General features: G+C 44.1%; 1 protein-coding gene across 2 annotated transcripts in view; it reads left to right on the top strand.

Annotated features, from left to right (window-relative positions):
* The window catches only part of STAC (SH3 and cysteine rich domain), a 100873-nt gene that overhangs the window by 48638 nt on the left and 33091 nt on the right, over positions 1-19144 (top strand). Inside the window, exons 3-6 of one of the 2 annotated variants that reach the window (XM_008154062.3) lie at positions 11376-11476; positions 12952-13033; positions 14166-14281; positions 16417-16495. In XM_008154062.3, the coding sequence (XP_008152284.2) occupies positions 11376-11476; positions 12952-13033; positions 14166-14281; positions 16417-16495 (378 nt within the window). The remainder of the gene's footprint in view (positions 1-11375; positions 11477-12951; positions 13034-14165; positions 14282-16416; positions 16496-19144) is intronic. The other variant, XM_054729810.1, reaches the window with a different exon arrangement.

The following is a 19144-nucleotide window of genomic DNA, read 5'->3' as shown; positions in this document are numbered from 1 at the left end:
AATGATGAGAGATAATCATTGATCAGCTGCCTCCTACACACCCCACACTGGGGATCGAGCCCGAAATCCAGGCATGTGCCCTGACCAGAAATGGAACTGTGACCTCCTGGTTCAGTGGTCGGCAAACTCATTAGTCAACAGAGACAAATATCAACAGTACAACGATTGAAATTTCTTTTGAGAGCCGAAAACCGACCTCTGCGCACGGGCCACGAAGTTTCAATCGCACTGTACGTGCACACCCACACGTGGTATTTTGTGGAAGAGCCACACTCAAGGGGCCAAAGAGCCGCATGTGGCTCGAGAGCCACAGTTTGTCGACCACTGTCCTGGTTCATAGGTCAACACTCAACCACTGAGCCATGCTGGCTGGGCTAACTAGACTTTTCTATATTTAATCTAGCAACCCTGCCCCTGGGACATCTGACAATATCTGGAGATGTTTTGGGTTGTCACAGTTCAGGAAGAGGTACTTCTGCATCAAGTGTGAGGCCAGAACTGCTGCTAACCATCCCGCAAGGCACAGGACAGCCTGCCCCTACACACACACACACACACACACACACACACACACACACACACGGCAAAAAATTAGCAGGCCCCAAATGTCCATGGTGTAGAGGCTGAAAAACTCTGCTCAGAAAACTTGGATTTAAAAAATAAAAAGTTCTCTGAAAACGATAAAGCGTTGAAAGCTGTCCATTACATTTTGAAGCAAAAATAAAGAGAAATGAAATGGGCACTTTCCCCTTGTCAATCAGAGGCAATGGAGGTGGCCTCGTCTGTGAAGTCAGCAGCTTGACATTCTGCTACAGAATGTTCCCTGGGTAACTCAGAGGAAGGCCCAGCCTTGAAGGACATAGTTCCAGGAAAGGAAAACAAAGCCTGCTGAGCATGTCAGCACGCACAGGGCACAGGGCCTGCAGCGGGTGAGGGAGGGGGAGCCGGGCCACGCTGAATGATGGCAGGACATGGCATCCAGGACAGCGCTCTCCCCAAGTCCTAGGTCACGGCAAGTGGAGATGAGGAGAGTCGCTGCTACCTTTTGTTTCCTAAGCTGTTGGACTCCCGACCCAACCACAAATTCCCAACAATGCAAGCTCCAAAATCAACACCACCCAAGTGACTCCTCTCAACATGACTTGATAATTCTTCAAAAGTGAAAACACTTCCTTTCGAAACTATGTAGTCTCTTATTTCTTTTTTTTTTTCAATTTCTTTTTTGATTAAGGTATTACATGTGTCCATTACTAAGGGAAAATGTGTTCTTTCTAGAAAATGAGAAAACACAAATAAAAACAAGAACTAAAAAGCTTTTATAATCCCACCAACCCAGATAGAAATCTTATTAATGTGCCCTGCCAGACCTTTTTACATGCATGTATATGCTCATTTTAAATGAGAGTTTTCTGAATGTTCTGTATTTATCCTGATTTTGACACTTTAATATTTTATTATAAATATATTATGTCAGTTATTATTAAATAAAAAATTATCTCAGTATTTTGTTTATGGATGCACCAAAGTATTTTGTTTATGGATGCACCAAACTTGCATTAATTAATGCCTTCTTTACTCTGTGATATTTTAGTCATTTTCCATTTCCTAATATTACTTACAAAGCTACAGTAAGTATCTTTGTAGTTAAGCCTTTGCAAACATATTTAATTTTCCTAAGACCCAATTCTGAAATTGAAATTGCTGTATCAAAGAATTATGCACATGTCTAAAGCTTTTGATGCATGTCCCCAAAGTGACCTGAAAACAATGGTACCATTTTCTAATCCAAGCAGCAGTGTCTGGGAGCGCCTGTACCCCACATCCAACTACTTACAGTTATTTTTTCATTACTTTACATCTTTGTACATTTGATAGAAAAAATGGGTATCTTGCTATTTTCATTTCTAGTTCTTTGATTACTAATTAAATTTGCCATTCATTAAATCAGCGATTTTCAACTAGTGGGCCGCAAGCATTTTAAAAATATGCAATACCTGACTGTTTAGTGAGGGGCACTGACCTCTTTTCCCTTAGATTCTCAAATTTAAAAAATGACAACAGCCAACATAACAATAGCATTTCGGGTGAATGAATCAAACTTATACCTATTGTTTTTGTCAGGTCAGCAAAAAATATATTTTGGGTGTGCCACAGAATCTTAGTGATTAGTTTATGTGTGCCTTGAGATGAAAAAGATTGAAAATTGCTGCACTGCATGCTTAACTTTCAATTCAATTTCTTTTATAAGCCCTCAGTTTATGTCTTGGACAATATATTTTTGGCTTATTTATCATTTCCTTTTAGATTGAAAGAAATGCTCATAAATCTCATATATTACAGTATAATACCCTTAATTTTATAAGGCAAATATTTTCCCCAATTTATCTGTACTAGTGAGTATATTTTTATGTAATCAAATTTACCAACCTTTGGTATATTGTTTTCTCTCATAAAAATCTTACTTAGAAAGATCTTCTTAAGAATAAATAAGCTGGTATTGTATTTTCTTCAATTAATATAATAGTTTTAACTTCCATGTAAATTTCTTAACCCATCCACACTTTTGTTCAGATATGCTATGAATTAGTGTTTTCCCAAAATAATTTACCAGGTGACTCATCAATATCTGTTAAATAATTCCTCTTTCACTGCTGATTTGAAAGTCACTTTTATCAAACATTAAATTCTTAAAGATACTTAAGTATATTTTTTACATTTTCAATTTACTTTACTGGTTATTTTGTTAGTTCAGCACCAATAGCTCTCTGGTTTAATTATTATTGTGGTTTATAGTAGATTATTTTTCATAAATATTTTGCTATTCTCAAGTATTTACTCTTCAAAATTAATTTTAGAATCATTTTTTGAAGTCCCCCACCCAAATCCCATTGAGATTTCAGCTAGAATTCTGGTATATTTACAGAACTACTTGGAGAAAATTGGCATCCCGTCAATGGATATTTTTTCTTTTCTTATTTAATAACTAGAGGCCCGGTGCACGAAATTCGTGCACGAAGGGGGGTTGTCCCTTAGCCCAGCTGTACCCTCTCCAATCTGGGATCCCTCTCACAATCCAGGACTGCTGGCTCCCAATTGCTTGCCTGCCTGCCTTCCTGATTGGCCCTAACCGCTTCTGCCTGCCAGCCTGATCACCCCCTAACCACTCCGCTGCCAGCCTGATTGATGCCTAACAGCTCCCCTGCCAGCCTGTTTGCCCCCAACTTCCCTCCTCTGCCGGCCTGGTCACTCCTAACTGCCCTCTCCTGGAGGGTTGATCACCTCCAACTGCCCTTTCTTGCAGGCCTGGTCCCTCTCAACTGCCCTCCCTTGCAGGGCTGATCCCTCCCAACTGCCCTCCCTTGCAGGCCGGGTGCCTCCCAACTGCCCTCTCCTGCTGGCCATCTTGTAGTGGCCATCTTGTGTCCAGGATCTTTGACCACATGGGGGCAGCTATATTGTGTGTTGCAGTGATGATCAATCTGCATATTATTCTTTTATTAGATAGGATAGAGGCCTGGTACAGGGGTGGGGGCCAGCTGGTTTGCCCTGAAGGGCGTCCCAGATCAGGTGGGGTTTCCCTTGGGGTGTAGGGCGGCCTGATCGAGGGGCCTGTGGTGGTTTGCAGGCCGGCCACACCCCCTGGTAACCCAAGCGGAGGCCGTGGTATCTGGAATTTATTTTCCTTCTACAATTGAAACTTTGTAGCCTGGAGTGGAGCCAAGCCAAGCCTGGGGCTCCCTCCGAGGCCGCAGCCATTGTGTTGGGATTATAATTGAAACTATGTTGCCTTAAGCGGGTGAGCCTGGCCAGGGTGTGTGGAAAGCTTTGCTTCCCCTGTTGCCAGCAGCAACCCTGGCCTGCTCTCTCAAGCTCCATTCTGCCTCCATTTGTTTGAATTTGTTTACCTTCTATAATTGAAACTTTGTAGCTTGAGTGGAGGCTTAGGCCTGCAACGGCTGGCAGAAAGCTTGGCTTCCTCTGTTACCTAGGAAACCTTGCTCTCTGTGGCTGTAGCCATCTTGGTTTGGGTTAATTTGCATACTCGGTCTGATTGGATGGCGGGCGTGGCTTGTGGGCGTGGCTTGTGGGTATGTCGGAGGTATGGTCAATTTGCATATTTGTCTATTATTAGATTAGACTAGTGTCCCGGTGCATGAAATTCGTGCATGGGGGGGAGGGTGTCCCTCAGCCCGGCCTGCACCCTCTCCAATCTGGGACCCCTTGGGGGATTTCCGACTGCCAGCAGTCAGACATTCCTCTCACAATCCAGGACCGCTGGCTCCTAACCGCTCAACTGCCTGCTGGCCTGCTCGCCCCCAACTATCCCCCCACACCGGCCTGACTGCCCCCCACTACCCGATTGCCCCCAACTGCCCCCAAATGCCCCCCTGCTGGCCTGCTCACCCCCAACTGCCCCCCCTGCCGGCCTGATCACCCCCAAATGCCCCCCTGCTGGCCTGCTCATCCCCAACTGCCCCCCTGCCAGCCTGATCACCCCCAACTGCTCCCCTTCCTGGCCTAATCGCCCCTAACCACCTTTGCCTTGGCCCCATCACCATGGCTTTGTCCAGAAGAACGTCCGGAAGATCTCCTGGAAGGTCTCCCAGTCTCATTAGCATATTACCCTTTTATTAGTATAGATAGAGTGTTGAGTACTAGAAACATCAGGCATCTTGGTCTTCTTCCCAACTTAAATAGGAACTAATTCAACAAATATTTATGGGGTATCTCCTCTGGGCCAGGTTTTGCTCTAAGCACTTAGGCTGCATCAGTGAACAAACCAGGGAAAAATCTTTGCCCTTGTAGAGTTGACATTTTAGTTGGGGAGACAATGGATGGATGGATGGATGGATGGATGGATGGATGGATGGATGGACGGACGAACAGATGGACGGAGTTTTCTATGGTGATGGGTAATGTGGAAAGAAGAACAATGTTAAGCAGGGTGGGAAGATCAGAAGTCCCTAGACAAAGGGCAGGTTGCTGTATCAATGAGATAGTCAGGGTAAGATCAGATCTGAGCAAGACCTGAAGATGAGACAACTCTGAGGAAAGAGCATCCAAGTGAAGGAAACACGTAGAGCAAAGCCTAAGGCAGGAGCATGCTATGTTTAAATACCAGCCAGGTAGCCAGCATGGGGTGCAGCAGAATTGATGAAGAGCAAAGAGGAAAGGAGGGCAGAGATCCTGTGCCATTGTAAGGACTTCGGCTTTTACACTGTAAAGTAACTACAAGATTTTAATTATCTTTACGAAGGGATGCTCTGGCTACTATGTAAAGAACAGACTTTGCTGGAATGGGGACAAGGATTGAAGCAAAGACAATTAGGAGGGTATTATTACAGTAACGCAGGTAAGAGATGACAGTACAGCCGAAACCGGTTTGGCTCAGTGGATGGAGCGTCGGCCTGCAGACTGAAAGGTCCCAGGTTTGATTCTGGTCAAGGGCATGTACCTTGGTTGCGGGCACATCCCCGGTGGGGGGTGTGCAGGGGGCAGCTGATCGATGTTTCTCTCTCATCGATGTTTCTAACTCTCTATCCCTCTCCCTTTCTCTCTGTGAAAAATCAATAAAATATATTAAAAAAAAAAAAAAGATGACAGTACAGCAGGAAGAATTGAGAATGGTCCAGATTCATGAAATATTTTGAAGGAGGTACCCAGCAAGATTTTCTGTACGTGGGCTGCCTGGGGAAAACAGGGATGCTTCCAAGGTTGCTGGCCCAAGTAACTGGAAGAATCATATTGCCATCAGCTGATATGGGGAAACTGTAGGTTGAATAGGTTGATTTCTATGAAACCTTTTATAAGCCAAAAGGGCATAAAGGAAAGGGTGTCCCACTCCACTTTTAAGAAAGACCTACATTAGCATGGTAACGGGCTTTTTGCAAGAAGAAGAAGAAGAAGAAGAAGAAGAAGAAGAAGAAGGAGAAGGAGAAGGAGAAGGAGAAGGAGAAGGAGAAGGAGAAGGAGAAGGAGAAGGAGAAGGAGAAGGAGAAGGAGAAGGAGAAGGAGAAGGAGAAGGAGAAGGAGAAGGAGAAGGAGAAGGAGAAGGAGAAGGAGAAGGAGAAGGAGAAGGAGAAGGAGAAAGAAGAAGAAGAAGAAGAAGAAGAAGAAGAAGAAGAAGAAGAAGAGGAAGAAGGAGGAGGAGGAGAAGAAGAAGTTTATGTCTCTTTTCATGCTACAACAGCATAGAAACCGCGTAGCCTGCAAAACCTAAAATATTTGCTCTCTTGCCCTTTACAGAAAAACTTTTCTGACTCTTAGTCTAACTCCTCAGAAGGAAGACAAAACAAAAACAAAAAATCTGCCTAAATTAATGTCCAAGATCAGCCTTGTTGAAGGGTTTTCTTCTGTAGAGGTCCTCCATTCTGTTGCCAAAATCTTCACATTCCTAGAATATAGGTGTTTTTCAAAGAAGGAATTGGGAGGTTTCTCTCTCTCTCTCTCTCTCTCTCTCTCTCTCTCTCTCTCTCTCTCTCTCTCCTTTCCTCTCTCTCTAAAATCAATAAATATGAAAAATTTTTAAACTTATTTTGGTCTACCTCAGGTTGTTAGAGGCCAGTTAACTTATCACATTAATACATACTTTTACAAAACAAGGATCAACTTACTTGTCTGTAAATTGAGTTATAAGGGATGGATTTGGATTTGGTACACACAGGAGAGTAGGATGTAGACCATGCTCTACGTGGGTCATGCCTGATCCAGTCATGAGTTTAAAACATCCAGTTAAGCCTTAAGGAACTGGGAATCATGTTCTCAGAGAAAGTCACTATTCAGATAATACACCTTCCAGCCAAATCACTGCTTTCTTTTGCATAGTGAGTTATATCCCCTGGGTTTCCCATTTTGTGCTCATGACACCCTTTCTCAGATGGGGAGACTCAGGCTCAGATAATCAAGTGCCTTGTCCAATGTCTCAGAGCTAAGGACTAATATCTAAACATTTTGAGGACTTCTTCCAGCCCGCCATGATCTCTTTATATATCATGTATGCAAGTACAAACACACATATCCAGATATGAACATACACATGTAATACAATTTATGCATGGAAGTTGTAATAAGTTGTAGAACAATTGCCCTGCCTTTGTACTTTTGTATTCTTCCATTTGTACTTCTCCCCTCCAGCTCCACTCTTCCTTTTAAAAGATTCAACCAAGATGAGAAAACTATTTTTATTAAAGGCACTTATGACATCAATGTCATTTTCAAAACAAAAAAAATAACTCCATGAGTAAGAGCATATCAAAACTAGGCACAGCAGTGTACACTTATATCGGCTAATGCATTTGCGGCCTTGACTCCTAATGCATTATTGATTGTGTGAGTAATCACCAGCTTAGAGGGCTTAGAAATAGAGTCAGCCGTGGGAAGAACTCTCTGTTTCCTGCACTTTCCTTCTGCATGTTTTCAAGGGTCTGTACTGGGCTCTAGAGCAGTGGAGCCTGTAATCCGACCTTCAAATACCAAGGGCCACATCATTCCAAGGGATTGACTTGACCCAATTTCCAGCAACTTTATTTATTTTCTTCTTGTCACAGTAGTACATGAGACTAGTTTAAATAAGGTACTAATGGTACTGAAAATTCTACAATAGAAACTATCTTATCCTATAACCCAGACTAACTTCCAATGAGCAACCACTTTCAACCTCATTGGTTTTTTCTAACATTTATTTCAATATTTCTAAATGCTGTGCTTCTACTACTATTTTTCAAATATATTTTTATTGATTTCTGAGAGGAAGGGAAGAGAGATAGACACATCAATGATGAGAGAGAATCATTGATCGGCTGCCTCCTGCACACCCCCTACTGGGGATTGAGCCCACAACCCAGGCATGTGCCCTTTACTGGAATCAAACCAGGGACCCTTCGGTCCGTAGGCTGACACTCTATACACTGAGCCAAACCAGCTAGGGCTCTACTACTATTTATTGATTAACCAAATATTTATTGGTTTTCTGCAATAGATGAGCATTCAGCTCTCACTCATCCAACACCCTCTCCCTTGTTTCCTCTTCCTCACTCTCACCATCCCAAAACAGTTATATCACAGTCTTGGCTCCCTTGCTCTCATCTTCCCAAGTGGTTTTATCACAATTTTGTGTTCACTAGATAGTCAGTTTATACACTATTGTGACTATTGCAAACTTCTGATTCAAGCATTGTACTGTGATTACATTTCTTTCCTTACATGGATTTTATATTTCCTCAAATTTAAAATCACCCTTTCACTTGTATGCATGCATATAAGCATAACCAATGGACACAGACACCAGGGGTGAGGGCATGAATGGAGTGGGGGTGGTTAGGGGGAGATAAGGACACATATGTAATACCTTAATCAATAAAGAAAATTTTAAAAATTACCCTTTCCATTTTCTTGACTTTCATGTACCTATAATTGTTTTTTTTCAAGTGTTCCCATATAGCTGACAAATGCAATATCTATTACAATATTAAAATCTCAAAAGCATCAATAAACTTCAAAATTTTTTCCATGTTTTCCCACAAGTCTACTATCTTATCTCATCTTGCAGCACCTGTCTAGAGCTATTTCAGAGTTTTCAGATGGACATATTATTTACTTCTCTGTGTCAGTTATTCTGTTGTTCACAGGATGTGCAATTTCCTCTTTCTTGACTCATTCCCTCATCTTTCTAAGGCACATCCTTCATTAGTTTTCTAAGAAAGGGTAAATAGAAAGTTAATATTTTGAGTCCCTAAAGATATGAGTAGGTGTTTACTCTGCTTTCATACTTGTTGGTAATTGGACTGGATATAAAATTCTAGGTTGAAAATTATTTTCTCTCAGAATTTTGAAATTCCACAGATTTTGAAGGTCCATGGTCTTCTATTTTTCAAATTGCTGTTGTAAAATCCAATCTTCCTCTGTTCTGCTAAATTTTTTGCCAGTCCTCCAATTTCTGTCTTCCAAATATATGTTGAACTCTCTTCTATTTTTGCTACTCTTCTCAGTAATCTTGTTATTTGAGATTTATACCATTTTTAATTGTGGGCTGTGATTTTAATGGATTTTTGGTATGAATAAGTATTGAAAACCATGTGGCAAGTCTATCATGTTTACTCAGTGTCCAGTAAACATACTTTATGTTTCAAGTATTTCAACCCATACAATCCCCTTTGCATATATTTTGACACTATAACTATTAGAAACCCTGAGAGTAGTTAATACTATTACCATTTTATGAAGAGACAGCTGAGGCTCTAGGAATGTTAGTAGTGTTCTTTAAGTTTAAAGAGCCAGAATAAGACAGATTTGAATTTAAATTCATGTTTTTCTCACTCTATTGAGGCATCAGGGTTACGTTCAGTGATGTCTTTGTGATGGTGGTAACTATTAATAGCACATGTCAGACCACAGATTTCCCATATCTTGCTTCAAATGTGAGTTATTCTTTTGAACTATTCTCTGAGCCACAGCATACAAGCTTTCCTCTTCAATCATTCTTGTTATTCCAGAGTAGAAATTGGAACACCTAAAACCAAAGAATTGCTGATGGTCTGACTCGTACAAAACAGATTGTGTTAGAACAGACAAGGAAAACTGAAATTATGGTGTTCAGGTCTGAAGGAAAACATTCTTTAATATATAATGGTGCTATTTCAGAGTCCAGCACACAATGAAATAACTCTCTTCTTTGATGCTTTTACTTACATTTTCACAAAGGGCACAAATAGCTTTCCCTAATTCAAAAACAAAAAATAAGTGATTTCTTTGGAAGTCCGGTCTTTTGAAGGCATTGCAGTCTTTCAGCTAAGTTGTTCTTCTCGAAAATGAAAAGAAGACTTTCCAACTACTGTTTATGAACAAGCACACATAGCCAGTAATTTATGATGTGTTTACACATCGCTTTGACTTTCTGTGGTTATAACAGCAGACATGCTTTGTGTTAAATGAGTCCTTCCTGAAAGGATTTTTCAGGTATTACCTCGTGAAGGGTTTCCAGGTACTTTCCAAATCAAAAATTTGCCCATTGGTTTTTTTCCACTGAATGTCAAATTTTATCACCTTATTATCACCAAGTACATCTTCATGTAGGTTAAGCAACCCAAATAAAAGGAGAAAATATTTGGGTCAAGCAGTGAAAGAGTGAAACCAGGCAGAACCTTCTCTGACCTGAGGCAAATCATTTCACTGCTTAGACACCCAGGCTGTATATCTGCAAAATAATCTCATACAGCCCGGCCAGCGTGGCTCAGCAGTTGAGCGTTGAACTATGAACCAGAAGGTCACGGTTCAATTCCCAGTCAAGACACATGCCCAGGTTGCTGACTTGATCCCCAGTGTGGGGCATGTAGGAGGCAGCCACTCAGTGGCTCTCTCTCTCATCATTAATGTTTCTATCTCTCTCCTTTTCTCTCTGAAATAAAGAAAATGTATATTTTAAAAATAAATAAAAAATAATCTCGTACATATAAATGATCTTCAAGTCCTCTTTCAGCTCTTGAATGTCATCTCTAAGCCATCAATGAATCAACCTCAATTTATTATCTAAATCAGGCACCACTGTTTTAATACATATGTGACTATGGAAGGATTTGTTTGTTAATTTATGTAATACATCCACCCATCATACTCAGAGCTGGTTATACAGTGACAAACTTAGCCTCATTGCATTCATAGTCCAGAGGAAAAGGCAAATAGAAACAAACTCTCAAATAAATAAATGTGGTTTTAGAAATACTGTGACAGAGTGCTGTGAAAAAGAATAGTAGGAAAAAGATCATTTAGACAATGGAAGGGGAATGTTTCCAAGAAAGCCTCATTGAAGAAATGACAAGTGATTTGAAGGATGAGGAGTAGCAAGACAAGTGAAGAGTGACAGAATCAGCATTCCAGGCTTATAGGGCAACATGTGCAAAGACCCCGAGGCATTAAAGAGCTTGTGCTCTCAAGGAACCTGAAGAAGATCATGTGGTTAGAGCATAGTGAACAAGAAGGGGTTGGCCTGAGATAAAGTTAAAAGTGGGTTCTCACCAAATCATTCAGGATTCACACTACTCGCACATACAGAAGAGCAGAAACAGGTGACCTATATAGAGAGCAAAGAAAGTGGAATTTTCTGGCTTGAATTGAGAGAACAATGAAAGTGGAGGCAGCTAAGATGTTCTAGAGTAATGAATAGAAAAGTGGGGGGGACCGAAGCTGACACCTTAGGTAGAAAGTGGGGGAGAAGGTAAAAGAATCTACCATAATAGTTTGCCCTTTTTGAAAGGTTCATGCAAAAGTCATAGAAAAGAATTCCCTGGGTTATGGAAGTAATCACTTTCCCAGAGATTTCATACTAGTCACCGGCAAAGGGCGGGTTGTATCCTAACCAAAGCTCACTGTATATCTGACAGGAACAAATGCTAAGCATGGACTACGCTGCAAAGCCTGTAAGATGAGCATCCACCACAAGTGCATGGATGGCCTAGCACCCCAGCGGTGCATGGGCAAACTGGTAAGGGCCTGCCCCTGAGATCACTCCATTCAAACTCCTTCTCCGCAGCACCCGTGAGAACTGGACACCAGGAAGGCAGCCCTAGAACCCCTGGTCTGCCTACTTGGCTTCCTGATTGGCAAAGTGACAGAGCAGAGGAGGAGCATTGTCAGCCCAAGGGATGAAAGCTCCACACAGTGACCAACTTGTCCTAGCTTTAGCACTGGAAGTCCCACATCCTAGAACTCTCCAGGTTTTAAAAGTGAAAGTTAAGCACCCTAGGAACCATATCCCAGCTCCAGGCAAACTAGGGTGGCTGGTCATTCTAGTACTTAATTAGCTGACAGCTCAGTGGGAGTCATAAATAGGATAGAGATTAACCACCCTCCCAAAAGTGGAGAGAGTAATAAAAATCTACAGCACTTTAATGGACTCATGGTGGCCCAACCAAGGGAGGTTGGGTAACCCTGGCCCATTCTGGACTGATCATACCATCTCAAGAGTGTGGGCTTCATTCAGCACTGGTGCCACACATCACTAAAAAGCAACCCAGAGATTTCAAAACTAGGATGGCCAAAGAATTGTAGAAGGAACCAAGAATTTCTACCCTGGGGATACTTAGGGCATGACAGCTATCTTCATAAAATAAGAAGAAGACGTATCACACAGAAGAGAGATTCTATTGTCCTCAGTGGCTCCAGGAAAAAAGACCTAGGATCAGTGTGTACCAAGTCTTAACAGTCAGAGATGAAGTCACCAAAGACCTACCTCCAGGGTTAGTGAGAGCTCCCCCATCCATCCTCCGTCACTGGCAATGTCCAAACAAAGGAGGATACCATTGCCAGGAACTTTGGAGAGGACTGTGGAATTCTAGTAGAGGCTGGGCCAATACGGTTTCCTTCAATACTGGAATATAGTAAGTCAAGGTTCTTAGAGAGTTCATCAACTTACTCTGATTGACAATGCCTTCTTCTTTAAAACCCTACCTCCTCCTCCAAAGATTATTTCCACAAGTCAAGGCAAAGACCGTGGATGAGAAGTCAGAAAACAGAATGGAATCTAGAACACAAAGCAGATGGTTCTTGGTAGAGCTCATCAGACAGAGAAAGGCCTTTAAGCCAACCCCTGGCGTCTGCTTTCCCATTCCGAAGCTGATTTTAACCAACCACAATAATGAGCTGTAGTGAAATAAGGCATAATGGTCCATTGTATCCTGGGAGAGAATGAGGATCCCCAGACACAAGGGAGGCTGCAGTGGGCCGCAGAGAGGGAAGAAGCAGGACAGGGAAGGGCAGGGCTGAGGCTCGCTTTCTAGATGGAGTGTGGCTTGCTTATTGCCACCCTCCAAGGGTATATGATAGCACAAGTCAACATCTTGAAGGGAGAGAAGGAGGTGCCCCTAGAAAAATCAGCTGGTTTGATTTTTAGAGTTCTTATGTGGTTCTCTTCATCTCATCAGTGACATGAAGCCCTTCTCTTTCTCATTCTCTCCCCAGCCAAAGGGGTTTCGGCGTTACTACAGCTCCCCCTTGCTCATTCATGAACAATTTGGATGCATTAAAGAAGTTATGCCCATTGGTGAGTTGGGCCATTGATGGGCTGAGCCGGGTTTTGAGCAGCAACATCAGCATTGATGGCTGCTGTTCTCCCAGGACTGCAAAACCCATGGGGTGTGTTTGTGCATTTGTTTGGTGGCTGATGGGGTTATGATTGTGTATTTTGCTGGAAGGGAAAGATAAGGTGGACTCAATTCTGCAGGAATATGCATCCTCTCCCTAATGGAGCTCAAACAGTACCCAAATCCCAAAGGCTGCTGATATGCTAACCCACCCATCAGCAGCATGATGGAGCGGAAAGAGCGTGGGGTATGGCATTCCACAGACCTGGTTCAAATCCCAGTTTCCCCACTGACCAATGTGTGTCTGCACAAGCTACCCAACCTGTCAGACTCTATAAAATGAGAACAGTAATGGCTGTGTGTGTTTTTTTTTTATCATTGTTGTAAAAAATAAATATAAATTATAGACGAATGCTGGAGAGGAACTCAGTGAATATCAACTGTTCTTCAACTGAGACCAAAAAAATGCCTTATGTTTATAGACATTGAATTTATTCTTTAACAATACCATTCAGTGTACTTCTATTTTTCTCTCCCTAACAAAATCTCTACATCGATGTTTGTCTTTCAGGGAGCAGAGCGGCAAGTTGTAAACTAAAAATTTATACACTAAAATGTTTTGCATTACAATTCATGAAGCCTGGGAATGTCCCAATTCTTTCAAAAACACTTGCTTCCTCCTGCAAACTTCGGGTCTCAAAGGCTTCATACCTGGGAAAGCCTCACTCGGCACTCGAGGAAGTAAAGCTGATCTTTGGAAAGAACCTTGATATTGGAGTCTGGGGGGGTGGATTAAAAAAAAAAAGAGGAAAATCAATCCATCAGGAAGCATTTGGGAGCAGAGGGTGCCAGGTGTAGTGGGGGTCCCTAGCAAATGGGCACATGTCATGGGGGACACACGTGTGAGGAAAGCTTGACCACAAAGCCCCATTTTCCAGGGGGCAGTGGGTCTGCTGCTCAGACCCTGCTTCTCGGGTGCATGTGATGGGCGATGCCTGATGCAGCCCAGGGTATGTGAATGGTGATTGGCTGCATTCCTGACAGTGAGTTGAAGAAGCCTTTCTCTCAGATGAGCTTTCTCTCCCGTTGCAGCCTGTGGCAATAAGGTGGACCCTGTCTACGAGGCCCTCCGCTTCGGCACCTCCCTGGCTCAGAGGACCAAGAAGAGCAGCTCTGGCAGTGGCTCGGACTCCCCTCACAGAACCTCTGTAATTGTCCTCTTGGTGCCCTTGGGCAGGGTGGGGCTCTGGCACTGCGGTCTGTGGGTTCCACCTAAATGCATCATGAGGGCGGGGCTGTTGTGAGCCTCCAAATGGAAACCCAAAGGGCTTTGGGCCACTAAAGGTTCATTTTCTGTTGCCAACACCCAGGAATCATTGAACTTTCCCCCTTAGAGACCTCGCTCTTAGCTTCATGTTCCTTGACTTTCTCTTCTGTATACTCCCTCTCCCCAACAATGTTAGATAACATGTGAACAACACAGAAAGGTTTGACTCAAACAATGGGCAGAAGCAGGGAGTCCCAACTGTGCCCCATTCTCCCTCCAGCTCCATCCCAGTTCAACAATACAGCCATTTCTCACATTTCCTCAATCCTTTCTCTCTAAGGCAAGGTATACCCCTTGGATTCACACCGAAAAAAACACCCTCCCCAGAGGTGCTTGACCCATGACTTAGTGGGGCTTCTCTCCAGGGGACAGTCACCCCTCCCAAGCACCTCTCCTATGTCTTACCTCACTGGAAAGGAGTGCTCTGTGCATGTCAAGACTTTTTGTGGCCACCACCCAGCAATCCAAAAGAAAAGCACAGACAGCGCTGGCCAGAGCAGGGAGACCTCTGTCCATCCACCTTGACCTGCATCCCGAGCAGGCCTTTCTCACATCTCTGGTGTGAGCCACTACATCCTCATCCCCTCAGCTCATGCATCCCCCACGCCCGCCTGAGGCTGGCCCGTGTGGAAGGCAGATGCAAAGCCAGCCGGGAAGGAAGAGCAGAAAGGCTTCCCCAGAGGTGGCCTGACCTGTCCACATCGACCCCATGGCGCTGCTCCCGTGGGAGGAGACGGCCTCAGATACACTCCCAGCAGGCAATGGCCATTTCGGCCTCCACATTCTGGGCTCAAGCTAAGAAGCAGCAAGCCCATCAGAGAGTCCATTTGTCCAGTTCTCTTTCATGTCTAAAATAGCCTTGTTTCTAGCAATGTCTGGACCCTACAGGCTGGTTTTAGGAGCAAAGAGCATCGTTTTCGGAATGCCAATAAGGTGTCCATTTATCACAGTCCACTTACGCTTCCTGGTACCGGTTCCATCAGTGAGGATTTCTTGGAATTTTGCTCTGTGACAGCATTGTTCTGAGACCTGCAGGGAGACCGAGATAAATCCAAGTGTGCTTAAGTATCTGTCACTTCACTCTTTCCCCGGAGTCCAACTGGACTCACGGAAGAAAACAGAAACGATGGATTGGTACTTTAAAATGCTTTTGCTTCCTTTCTGCAGGGGCAAATCATAATGCATTTCAGCCTCTTGCCATTTTTGCGGTGTTATGCCCTCAAGCTAACATATTCCCACATCGCAGGGCTCGGGCCCACAGGTTGATTTTCTCCCAGGGCTATAGAGCCATTTGCTTTACATTGTCGGGAAGTCGCTGCCTGGCTTCTTTCTAAATCGTTATGTCTCCTTTAATGGCTTTCAACTGCTCTAGGATATAAAAGGTTTGATGGCTTGGGGAAGGCCATGCTGAAACCAAATTCAAAACACTTTCTGGGAGTTGGCTGACTAGCTTATGAATAGCCTTCAGTTTCATAAAATTAACACAATAGCAACTTTGGTTCAGGAATAGTGAGCTTCAGAGGAGCAGGATGCAGATGACTAGGAGACCCTGTGACATTTATTTCTGATATGTCATGAAAGTAAGAATGGCTGAGGAAAATCTTAGAGTTAACTTTTTTGTAATAAAAGTAAGTCTCTGGAGACTGGTGCTAAACTGCTCTAGAGCTGACTGGGAGAGGTAGGAAGAGAGCTTTGCCCTCCTCTGATAATATATACATAAAATGTTTGAAAAGTGTGACTCTCCATCGAGGCCCCTTAAATTCCTCTCTTATGGAGCCAAGCAGAGAGAAGTGGGGGGCATCTGGCCCTATGAAAGAGGCGATCTGAAAAAGGGACGGTGCCCAAGAGGGAGAACACACCCTCTGAAGTCAGCCAGGCAGACAAGACAGCCGCGATTGGATTCTGAGGACAGCATCCTGCAGATTCTACCTTCGATGTTCAGACATGGAAATCTCTGTTCCGTTGGCCCAGTGCTGTGACATTGCTCATCCCATGCTATTCCCTCTTTTCTCCAAGACTTCCGACCTGGTGGAGGTTCCTGAAGAAGCCGACGGGCCAGGCGATGGGTACGACCTACGGAAACGCAGCAACAGCGGTGAGTGAGGGAACGGGACATCAGGTCCCAGCGCAAAAGTGAATCGCATTAGCCTGAGTCAGGGGGCAGGGAAAGTCGATGTCCAGTCCCCTCGTTTCTCTGCTCGCCCTGGGATGCACCCTGGGCAAGTGCTCAGCATTCTGGGGAGAAACAGGGCATCGTTGCTGGTGGATTTCCGTGATTTGACTATACGGTTCCTTGAGTCCTGTCTCCTGCGTTCTCATGCCTTATGGGCTTAACATAAAGGGGTGTAGGAGTCACTTCCAGACCTTCTGTTAATGCATCATTCCCCCCACTGACCTGTGTAAGATCAGCAAAGCCACGGAGAAGCTACTCCATGCTGCACCTCAAGTACTCGAACCAGGTGGGTGTGGTGCCAGGGAGGGGAGTAGGGGTCTCACATTTGGCTCCTTCCCAGCAGAGAAAACTAAGTCTCTGGTATGTGCAATCTAGCCAAACATTCTTTTTTTTAAATTTATCTTTATTGTGGAAAGTATTACAGATGTTCTCTTTTCCCCCCACAACCCCCATCCATCCGCACCTGTCCCCCCTCCTTCACCACACTATTATTCTTTCATTGCTTATGCCCTGTTACAATGATTTCTAAAATAATTATTAGATGCTAACTACATATATTGCTTGCTAACATTAAGAAAAAGCTGCCAAACTAGAGTTTAAGGAAACATAACCAGCCTCTTATGAATTCATCTTGCCAATTCTCTCTAATGTGAATAATTACTTAATCTCCACTCCGTTACTAAAAAAAAAAAAAATTTATGGAGCATTTACCATCACCTGCAAAGGTACCTAGGTCACCAATGCTGTCCTCAGGTGGCTCATAATCTAGAGAGGCTGCATGTACCGACTTGAGTCATTTACTTGGGTTGAGTGCATCCTCAAGGTGACCCCTCCTGACTCTCACAGAAAGTGTGGGGATGTGGCCCTTGGATCGGTTTCCCACTTGACTGTTTGTCCTGCCTTTTCCAGACTGGAAACGGTATCCCACAGCTGCTTTGGCAGTGGCTATCTGACAAGGTATCACTTTCACTTCCTCAGTTCTAGGAACTCCTTCTTGTGTGCCCCTAGTCTAGTGAGATCTGGGCCTCTGTGAGTTCCTGAAGGCAGCACATGCTTAGCTTCCCCCGTGACTCGCCCCCCTAAATAAGCACCAGCGTTCAGTACGGGCCCCCTTCCAGGCCTGCTCACATCTGCGAAAGCACACAGCGAGGGTAAGGATTCCTTCGCACCACGTGGGGAAAACTGCACTTCAGGCCAATGCAAACATGCACTGAGCGCTTAGCAGAGCCATTGGAGAGACAAATTGAAGAGTGTGGCGGCCAGGGGACCCTCGCAACAAGCAGAGACACGGCAGGGCCATCCAGCCCAAGTCTGTCCAGCATTACAGGTCCAGCAACTGAATTTGGACAGCAACCCTAAGTCCTTAAGCATCTGCAGAACAAACTCACAAGAGACTGGTATATAAACCAGACGTGCCTGCATTTTAATGCTTCAGGTCTGGTCGGCTGCTCTGACCCTGAGTCTGACTTCTGCCTGCACCCCTTACCTGACACTTCTCAACACTTCTCATCACTATCCACCCAGGATATATTTGGTCCTTGACCCCTCCTTGCTCTGGAGACAGACTGCTGGACTTCACTTGGTGATCACATGGCTATGAAGCAGTGACCTAGCCTCTCTCTGCCTCTATCGGCTCATCTGTAAAATGAGGATAATCCTATCACCGAATCCATAGGATATTTTTATCTTTAAATGAGATGATGAATGAAAATACCATGCATGGCCCAGCCAGTATTGCTCAGTGGTTGAGCATTGACCTATGAACCAGGAGGTCATGGTTCAATTCCCAGTCAGGGCACATGCCTGGGTTTCAGGCTCCATCCCCAGTAGGGGGCATGCAGGAGGCAGCCGATCAATGATTCTCATCATTGATGTTTCTATCTCCCTCTCCCTTCCTCTCTGAAATCAATTTTTTTAAAAAAATTTTAAAGAAAATTCCATGTATGCATTGATGACTCTGGAACCTCGTTTCCAAAACTAGGCTTCCTTGCTGCCTCCAGACCCCTGAAGCCTACTGGTGATGGTCATCTGAATGTGGAACAGGCATTTTAAGTTAACACTGAACGCTTGATTCCTTCACCCACACACCCACACCGGCTCTTCCCAGGTTGCCTCTGCTCAGTAAATAGGAACTCTCTTCTACTCGTTGATCAGGCCAAACCTTTGGGCATCAGCCTTGACTCCCCATTCTTCTAACTCCTCCTATCTGATCTCTCAGCAGGTCTTCTCTGCTGCTCTTCAAAATCTTGCCCAGTATGTGCCCCCCACCTTGCCTCTCTGCCTCAGTCACCCTGGTCCAGCTCTACTGAAGCTGTCATTCGCCCATTCCCTTAACAGTTATGGTCTTTATTTGTCCGGGCGTTTCTTTACTCCAAAAGTGGTCTTCATAGGATTTTATAATGTGAAGGAGTCATCATTCATATAGGAATCATCAATATGAAGTAGGATTGCTCTTAACTAAGTCATCCCAAGGTCATCAAGTGTCAGAGATGCAGCCTAGAGCCTCACTACTCCAAGTGTGGCCCATGGGCCAGCAGCCTGGGCAGCACTTGAGAGCCTGTTAGAATCTCA

Source organism: Eptesicus fuscus, chromosome 18 (genome assembly GCF_027574615.1).
Source record: "Eptesicus fuscus isolate TK198812 chromosome 18, DD_ASM_mEF_20220401, whole genome shotgun sequence".
In the NCBI taxonomy this organism is placed as follows: domain Eukaryota; kingdom Metazoa; phylum Chordata; class Mammalia; order Chiroptera; family Vespertilionidae; genus Eptesicus; species Eptesicus fuscus.
Note: the sequence above shows the minus strand (reverse complement) of the source record. Positions and strands in the feature narration are given on the sequence as shown.